Source organism: Lonchura striata, chromosome 9 (genome assembly GCF_050655825.1).
Source record: "Lonchura striata isolate lonStrDom1 chromosome 9, ASM5065582v1, whole genome shotgun sequence".
In the NCBI taxonomy this organism is placed as follows: domain Eukaryota; kingdom Metazoa; phylum Chordata; class Aves; order Passeriformes; family Estrildidae; genus Lonchura; species Lonchura striata.
In genome coordinates, this window is record NC_140711.1 from 29069019 (window position 1) to 29078816 (window position 9798).

General features: G+C 39.3%; 1 protein-coding gene across 1 annotated transcript in view; it reads left to right on the top strand.

Moving 5' to 3' along the window:
* Window positions 1-5763, top strand: part of SI (sucrase-isomaltase) — a 44854-nt gene extending 39091 nt beyond the window's left edge. Inside the window, exons 44-47 of the mRNA XM_085588059.1 lie at window positions 78-166; window positions 1384-1433; window positions 3108-3272; window positions 4442-5763. Coding sequence (XP_085444185.1) covers window positions 78-166; window positions 1384-1433; window positions 3108-3272; window positions 4442-4504 — 367 coding nt within the window. The 3' untranslated portion in view covers window positions 4505-5763. The remainder of the gene's footprint in view (window positions 1-77; window positions 167-1383; window positions 1434-3107; window positions 3273-4441) is intronic.
* Window positions 5764-9798: the final 4035 nt, after the last annotated feature.

The window sequence follows — 9798 nt, forward strand, 5'->3', positions numbered from 1 at the left end:
CTGGAAAGAAATCACCATTTGGGGAATATGGAATGTGATTAGGGGAGGAAATTGAGAGAAAATTGTGTTTTGCACAGCCGGAAGAACCCGATGGGACTGACGGTGGCCCTGGATGATGGTCTGCGTGCAGAAGGACAACTTTATTGGGATGATGGGGTTCGCATCGGTACGTCCAGGGCTTCTTCCCTTCCTAAAATCCTTTTGTTTTTTTTGCTGTGAGAATGGTTGGGTATTGCCAAGTGAGGCTCCGTCTCTGGGGACATTCAAAGCCCAAATCCAAGCAGACAAAACCAAACCCAAGGGTGTGAACTGGGGAGAGATGGAACAAACTCTGGGGATGTCTGAGGAGGAGCAGAGGGAAGGGATGGACTTGGCCAAGGCCATTTCTGGGGGACAGATCTGAACTCACCTTCAGAGGCAAAACTGAAATGAAACCTGCAGACCTGCAGAAACATGATTCCTCCTGACTGAAGCCACACAACGCTGTGATTTACAGAACTAATATGTTTTATAAATGAAATTGTTCCCTGGGCCTGAGGAAAGGCAGGTAACAAAGATTCCTCCTCAAACCTGTGGGAACCATAACCACACACAGATCATGTGAGAGCTCGCACTGATTTCCTCAACTTAAATTGGCTCAATTTAAATTGTCTGCAGGTAAGAAACCCTGAGCTGTCATTTCTCCTCCCCACCCAGAGTGCAGGAAATGTGCTTTGCACTGTGACCTACCTGGAGGGAGTTTGCAGGAGACTGGAGGTGGATCTGGAGGTGCTTCACACCCACTGCCAGCCCTGGACTCCAGAAGGGATGGCCACAGTTAGGGAAAGCTGATGATAAAGGGGATTTGGTTGGATCACAAGGAGCATCTCCTGGGGTGACACCCCCAGGAAAGTGGGAAGGCAGGACAGGAACCCCAATGCCCAGAGATCAGCACTGCTCTGAGGGCAGTGACAGCTGGACCACAGCTGGGGAAACACCAGCAGGGACTTCAGAGAAGCAGCAGCCCCACCACCATCAGGTGTCCCCTGGGAATGGAGGGAGATGTGGGAAATGACTCTTCAGTGAGAATCAGAAATGTTTTGCTCCTCATCTAAAGTCGCCTGCTCTCCCTAGTGCTGTTCCTTTGTCTGCTTTTATATCTTACCCCTAAAATGTTCTCCTTACAGCCTTATTTCAGCTTTATATACACTGAAAGTATTTTATGTATAATAGCATTCATCTTCTGGAAATGCACAGCTTCTCTTTATTTATTTATATATACATCCCTTGGATTTGTAAGCTGTCTGTGGACACAATCCTCGAGCAGAAATTTTGATAACGTGTTAAATAAGGTTGCTAACAAAGACACTTCATTCAATTTCTTTCATTCTTTCTTTTTAACAGATGCATATGAAGATGGTGTTTACCTGCTGACATCATTTACTGCTAATCAGGTAATCACAGTAGCTCATATTTATTTAATAGTCACTTCAAATGACTGTTTTATATTTTTAAATTTTGATTTGGGTCTTCCTAATGTCTACGTGTCCCAACCTTACATTAAATTGTGCTCACAGATGATTAGGCTACAAGAAATGTGATTAAATTGTGTTAAGAATGAATTTAGGAGTGGTATTGTTAAGTACAATTGTCAGATTTCATTTCTATAACCAGTGGAATATCTGAAAATAAATTAGGCTCTAATTAGAGGGACTTTTGGCTTAAAAGAAAAGCTCGTTCCATTGTAGGAAAAAATACACTTTCTTATTTCATTATTTTCCAGTGTGCCACAATGTCTTCTAATTTTATCCACGCTGTTCTTTCTTCTCATCTAATTCTGTCTTTGTCAAATAAAAGGGTGTTAATTGCTAAGGAAGGGAGTTTGTTTTGCTAACACTCAATATTTGCAGTTGTAAGGAGATTATAAAATAAAAGCACCTTTCCCTGCTCTTACAAAAACTTGCTAAGGAAAAGCCTAATTAAAGAGGTTTTGAATCCACCAACAGTGAGAAACACCCTCTGAGCACTGAATATGTGGAATTATGTCACAGCATTTTTGGTATATCCTAAAGAAATCCAAAACCTACTTAAAATCACAGTAACAGAATGAGGGGTGAGTGCTGAGAGAGGGGATGGGAGGCAGGAGCTGTTCTGGGAGGGCAAAAAAAGCAGGAGAAGACACTGGAGCAGTTCTCATGGCCCATCCAGGGGTTGAGAATTTCTTGTTCTTCACTCCTCACATCACTCAGCTGAGTGGCAATTTAAGCACAGCAGAGCCCAGGTTAACAAAGTGGAGAAAAGCTTTCAGTATCTGAAAAATAAATAAGAACATATTGTTATTAGGAAAGAAAAATTAAGAAAAAAAACCAATAAAACAAACCTGGAGTGAGGACAGTAAATGAAAAATGCTAAACACAGAAAACACTGTGGATCTTTAGGACTCAGTCACTAAATGTGCATTTTGTGTGTTTTATTTCACTCCTCACATCACTTGGCTGAGTGGCAATTAAAGCACAGCAGAGCCCAGGTTAAAGTGGAGAAAAGCTTTCAGTATTTGAAAAATAAATAAGAACATATTGGTATTAGGAAAGAAAAATCAGGAATAAATCAATCAAACAAACTTGGAGTGAGGACAGCAATTGAAAATTGAACTTTACAGAATTAGAGAATGGTTTGGGTTGGGAGGGACACAGAATTCCCCTCGTTCCATGGCAGGGACACCTTCCACTGTGCCAGGCTCAAACTCCCTCCATTGATCACAGGTTTGTGTTTCACTCCTTGGCCCCTCTGGTTCAGCTGCCGTCACCCATGCTCAGGCCAGGCTTCTATAGAGCCAAAATTTCAGGGTTTCTCTCAATAGTTACTCCTGCAACAACACCTAATTAACCTGTCTAGAGAAATATTATCATTTAGTTCTGAAGGAAAGCCCTGTAAAAATTTTTTTTTGTACATAGAACTCAGATACTGGCTTAAGGAAAAAAACCCCAAATTTTTCATCTCCTGTGGATCACATCAAGCTGCACAGCCGAGGCAGCGCAGGTGGAGGTGCCAGGCTGCTGCAGGGACCCAGGGCTGCTCCGAGCTGCTCCAGCCAACTCCAGCCTCTGACCTTTCCCTCTTCCTTCCAGAACGTTCTGGAGATCACAGTGGCACACCAGAACTACACGGACCCCAACAACCTGATGTTCACTGACATCAAAGTCCTGGGGGTGCCCAGCGCTGTCGCTCGGGTGACAGTGGCACAGAACGGGGTGGCAATCCCATCAAACCACAAAATGAACTATACAAGCAAGGTGAGGTGCTGCTCCAAGGGTTAAAAACCTGCATTTCTGCTCTTAAACCTGTGGAGATTCAGCTGTGATACCATATTTAAAATTATTTTATATTTAGTATATTTAAAATATTTCTATATTTACCACATTTAAAATAATTGTATATTTAGTGTATATAGTTTTTATACTTATTATATTTAAAATATTTCTATATTTACCATATTTTAAATAACTATATATTTAACATATTTTGAAATTTTCTTTATTTATCATATTTTAACTATTTTACTTATCATATTAAATATATATATTTACCATATTTAAAATTTTTATATTTGCCTCTTTCAATTATTTATATATTTACCATATTTTAAATATTTTACTTACCATATTTCAAATAATTATATATTTAGCATATTTAAATTTTTTATAGAAGCCTATTTAAAATATTTATATATTTACTATTTTTCAAATATTTTACTTACCATATTTTAAAATATTTATATATTTGGCATATTTAAAATACTTGTATATTTACTATATCTAAAATACTGACCATATTTAAATAATTGTATGCTTACCATATTTAAAATATCTATATATTTAGCATATTTGAATTTTTTATATCAGTACATTTAAAATATTTAGCATATTTATATATGCATACATTTGCCATATTAAAATATACATATATTTACCATATTTAAAATAAACCATATTTCAGAATGAAGCACAAGCTGCCATCAGGTAATGGTTCTTTAATACCATTTAATGCCACTTCTGGCAGTGAATTTTGTTCCCTTGCAACCTGGAAGAAGTGACAGGACAAAAAAATTCTCTGAGATTCTGCTGATGAATTTTTGATGGAAAAAAAACTCATGTGCACCTTTAAATTGCAATGTATTCCAAGTTTTTCTACTTTAAAAAAATTCCTTTATTTTTAAAACAAAAGGAACCTCAGCTCTAGAAGAGCCCGTGGGTGAAGGGAGGGATGAGAGTCATGGTCAGAACCCCAAATCTGCGCTGGTTAAACTGTGTTTGTGGTGACACACTCAAATGTAGAATAAAAAAAGTGAAAAAAGAGGAATGAATTCTTTCAGTTTAGAATGAGAAGCCTGGAACACAGAAAACACCGTGGATCTTTGGGGCTCAGTCACTAAATGTGCATTTTTTGTGTTTTTTATTGCCAGCTCCTGGAAATCACCGGTCTCCAGCTGAAACTGGGCCAGAACTACACCCTGCAGTGGAGCTAGGAGGGAAAAGAAAATCGGCCACACCTCTGCATTTTCTCCTGTTTTTAAAACCATTTTTCAATTTTCCAAGTGCTTTTTTGTTGCCTTGGAATGCTTTTTCCCTCACCAGCACAGCAGTCAGGAGCCAACAGTGCCACTTCAGGATAAATTCACCTTTCAAAGCGAGAACTGAAGGGGAAAACTCTGTTTTTTCAGAGTAGAATTCCTCTCTGACTTCATCTCTGACCAGTTTTGTAAAAAATATGCAGATGATGCTACCAAAGTGGATTTGAAGCTGTAGTTTTGCCTGTATTTAACTTCCATCCTAATTTTAATTACACCTATTCAGGTCATTATTATGGAGAATTTAAGGCCAGATAAAGTAGAAGGAAAGGCTTTCAGGTGACAGATTTAGGATGAAAAAATAATTTGAAGTTGGGGGGGGGGGGGGGGGGTTGTATGACTTCAGCCAGATTTGTGTTTGCCTGTGTTTTGACCTGAAGTTGTAAAAATAAATAAGGTTAATTAATTAATGTTGGTCTCTGCTTATTTCACTAAAGGAAATGTTGTTGTTGTGTGTTTACCATAATAATAATTCACATTGAAGCCTCTTTTTATCCCAGGAGTGCAGCATATGAACTAAAAAGACTGGGAAAACATATCTACAATTAAATTTGATGGGAATAAATGCTGCGGGAGGTAGTGGCAATCTCCAGTGCTTTGCATTCGTTTCAAGGATTGCTCTTTGCTTTAAAATTCTGGGGTACAAAACTCAATAACCAACATTTTATAGGTGGATTAATGCAATTATAGGGGTGAAATTATTGAAATTTCACTGTGAAAGGATAATGAAGTTGGCAAAGAAAATGCTCAGTTAGGAGAAATTTTATCCTTAATATTTTGACAAATAAAACTTCCCTGTTTCTCACAGAGCTGGTGCAGAGAGGGGTGAGGGGGTACAGAACCTTCATTCCTCTCCCTCCCACTTTGTCCCACCATTGCACCCTCTCATCTGACATTGGAGACATCAGGAACAGCCAAATGCTCCCCAAAAAAATAGTTTTTTCTAACTTATTTTGGGAATTGGCGCTTTTTTCCAGCTTTAAACCCTTAAAAAAAAAAATTCTTTATTTATATTGGAAACCTTGTTATTGGCTTTTTTTCAGCTTTGAGACCCTTCCAAAACCACAATGTTTCCTTATTTTTTCTTCAGAACCTTGTTACTAGATGTTTTTCGAGCTTTGAGACCCTTCCAAATCGAATTATTTTTCCTTATTTATTTGGGGAGCCTCATTAATTTCTGTCCCAGAGTCCCAGCACATCGACTGAATCCGACCCAACAGAGACCCTGGATCCAGCCCAATGTGTCCCACCACAGGAAATCCCGTGAAAATTCCTCATCCGGAGCAGTGGGGGAGTTTCCAACAGAATTCCACATCCTGCTTGGGCTGGGCTGGGATTTTTTAACTCTCCCTCTCCTCACAGTTCGACTTTCCAGCACTTGGAGCCCCAGAGGTTTGTCACAGTCCTACTGTACATCCCACCAGAAAATCCTCTCACTCTAGGCAAAAAATCTTCCCTCAGAGCCACAAAGTTCTGCATTCCAAATCTTTTTTCTGAGCTTCGTTTTCTTCAACTTGGAATTTTGTTGGAATTTTTGAGGTTTGGGAGCAGCTGAAGAGAAATGCCCACTTGTTGCAGCTTAGAGGGAAACCACCACTAACTGATGTGGGCAGGAAATGATGGAAAATCACATCAGTGTCATTCCAAAGGGTTCCCAAATGATCTCTGCACGGAAAAGGCTCCTCCTGCATCCAAATTTTGGGAGAGACTGGATGGGGTAGAACAGGAGGAGATATTGCTGCACTAAAGAGCCACGGATGGCCCTGGAATTACAATTCCACTCATGGAAAAGATAAAGCCACGTCACACTTGGCTGTGCTTGTTCTAATGAAGCTGCCAGAAATGCACAGGTAATTGGATTTTTCCTTGGAGCTGGAAGGAGCAGCTGGATGGCAACATCTGGCAGCACAGCTGGAGCGTGGTGGGCTGTGGGAAAAGAGAGGGTTGGGCACTTCTGGGGATTTCCACTTTCCTTTTTCCTTTCCTTTTTCCATTCCTTTTCCTTTCCTTTTTTTTTTTTTCCTTTCCCTTTTTTTTCCCTTTCCCTTTTTTCCCTTTTTTTCCCTTTCCCTTTTTTTTCTTTTTCCCTTTTTTTTCCTTTCTCTTCTTTCCCTTTCCCTTTTCCTTTCCCTTTCCCCTTCCCCACAAAAAAATCATTTTTTTCCTCTCAGCTGAGGAACTTCTGGATTTCTCCCAGCTAAACCAGGAAGATTTTGAAAAATGATGCAGATTTGGAATTTCCTTTTTACATTTCCTGGAAATACCAATCTCCTGTGGTTCCAAGGATTCAGTCAAGCTTGGTGGTGTTTTCAGTTACCAATACAAATTTATTGTAATACGAATTTTTGAATTACGATTATTTCCAAGTCAAATGTTAAAAATTAACAGCGCACTTCAAATGTGGAAAGTTGAGGTATTTAAATACACATTTGGTGTGTGCAATATTTACATATATAATTCATAATTGCATGGTTAAGTGTACACACTTAAACATACACTACGTATATTACTTACATTATTAATATTTCACATTCTATTATGTACAATAAAGGGTTTTTTTTCCTTTATTATATGGTTGCTCTCACATTCAGAGTCATTTCAGTTGAATGTTTTATGCATATGAGGCATTATGCACATTATAATAATTATGGAATAAGAGATTCAGAAATGCTCTCTGACCAGTGGGTCCCTTTTCCTCACTCCAGGAGACCTTTCAGGTGGATGCAGAGCCCCAGTTCCTCCCCTTGATATAAACCCCACACTCGGGGTCAGCCCAGAAAGCAGCTGATATACGGAAATATCCCAGCTCTTTTTAAAAATGGATAAAATCTGCACTGAGCTCCCAGTACAGGAAAGGCAAATAAAATTACATTTAGGCAGAATGTCCAAAAAGTACATCTTAAAACCATTATTAACTGAGTCTTGAAAGTACCACAGGCTTGGAAGGGAGCAAAGAATCTGATCAAGAGGATCCCTCCAGACCTGTGAGTTTCTTTGCCTGCATGGGAACAACTGGAAGAATCGTCTGTGTAAAAGAGAAAATATCCCAAAATCCAAACCACCTCATCAGGACACAGCCACAGCAGCTGGAATTGAATCCCACACATCTTTCCAAGCGAGAAAAACAAAGTTTGCCTGACTTTGAGAACTTCCCCTCAGCACAAAAGCCTTTTCCAAGGGTTTTAATTGAAGCCAAGCACCTATTTGGGTTACGATGTCCTATATTTAACTTGAATGGAATAATTTCTTTTCTTGTATTTAACCTTTGATCAGCTGCCTACTTTTGAACTCTGGATATCGATCCCCTCCTTGTTATCCTTGTCCCACTTCTCCTGGAGCTCTTGCATAACCTCAGAAATCAAAATAAAATTCTCTCTTTGCTGAAATAACTTTTTATTTTTGTTCACAGGGATGGCTTCACTTTGTTCTTTTGTTTTTTAATGTAAGCACCACAGAGATCTGGAATACAATAATGAAGATGTTTGTACAGTTTTAAATTTAATTTATCACTTGGGGAATGTGTGGTTGCACAAACAATAGAAATTAAACAAAAACTGAAAATCAGGATAAATTTAAAGACTGCCATTAAAAATCTTGTCACGGTCTGAATTTTCCTTTTTTCGTATGACTTAGAACGTTCTAAATCATGTAATTAACTTGTTTCAAGTGCTTGCATTAAATGATTTGTTGCTTCAGAGTGATGCAGGTAAAAAAATCTTCCTTAGTGATATTTGTTCCTAAATGAATTTTGAAGAGAGAAGTGAATTTCTGCACAGATAAACAAACTCTCACCAATCCCCTTGTCCCCAAGTAATTTCAAACTACCCAGACCTAAGTGATTTATCAATCCTGTGTCACCCTCAGGTTGGGGCACATCCAAAAATGGTTTTCCCTTCTTTTTTCTTTTTTTTGGGGAATACCCTTTCAACCCACCCCGCTTCTTTCACTGTCATATCCCAGATGGGAAGTAATCATCTTCTTACCTAGGGACACAGAGAAATAAAACTGGTTTTAGCAAGACCAGCAAAAAGCAAATCCTCCAGTGAGCAGTGGCAGCACCTCTGAGTTTCCTCAGCATTCCTTGGAGCTGGATTTTCCCAGAATTTCTGTCAGGCAGGTCATCCCTGAAATCTCTGGAATTACACAGATTAATCTACCAGGAGAGAATTATTTCCATTTCTTTTCCAGCAAGAGATTATCCTGATTGTTCCTCAGAGTTTGCTGTTTCTCCTCTGTACCCCAAAAACTTCATTCAGCCCAACATTCCCATTCCTGGACATCACTTCAGCCTTTCTCGTGATGACTTTCCCCAAACTGAAATTTTGGCTATTTCTTCCCCCTTTTTTCTGCTCTCCTGCCATTCAAGAAGTGAGTGTTGCCACCAGGCTGTCACTGGCACTGTCCCATGCACCAGAGCCTTTCTGAGTCCCTTCCAACTTCAGAAATTCCATTATTTAAATGGAATTTAATAACTCAGGACCTAGAAAATAAAACCACTCATTAATATCTTATAAGAATAATTTTGGGTCAGGTTTTTTGCCCCATACAATGCATTTTAATGCACTTCTTCTTGAGTCTTCCATTAGAGCTCTGCAGAAGAAATTCAGATTTTCCTTTTATTCAGTATTTCCTCACAATGGAAAAACAAAAGCTGGAATTCTCCACATCCTGTGTGATAACTTCTGTGAGATTTTTGCATTTATTTCTGCTACATGTCAGACAGGGAATTCACTCCCCACCATGCCATAAGGTAGATTTATGAGAATACAAATGCATATATGGGACAAAATGAATTTTTCTTTTCCCTTAAATAAAGGGGGAGCAAAACTAAAAGAAGCTTTTAAAATATTGACAACACAATGAAAATGTCCAGTTTCAGGTTATATATTTCCAACATTCAAAGTTCCACACTGAGGAATAAATCAGAATTTATTTTTTTGTTGTTCTGGTGTAGAAAAAGCAGGGATGGGGACTGGGCAATTCCAGGGATGGGGACAGCACCACTTCCCTGAGCAGCTCTTCCAATGCTTTACAGCCCTTCATGAAGGAATTTTTCCAAATATCCACCCTGAACCTCCCCTGGCCCAGCCTGAGGTCACTCCCTCTCCTCCTGTCCCTGTTCCCTGGGATAAGATCCCAAATCCCCCCGGCTGTCCCCTCCTGGCAGGAGCTGTGCAGAGCCACAAGGTCCC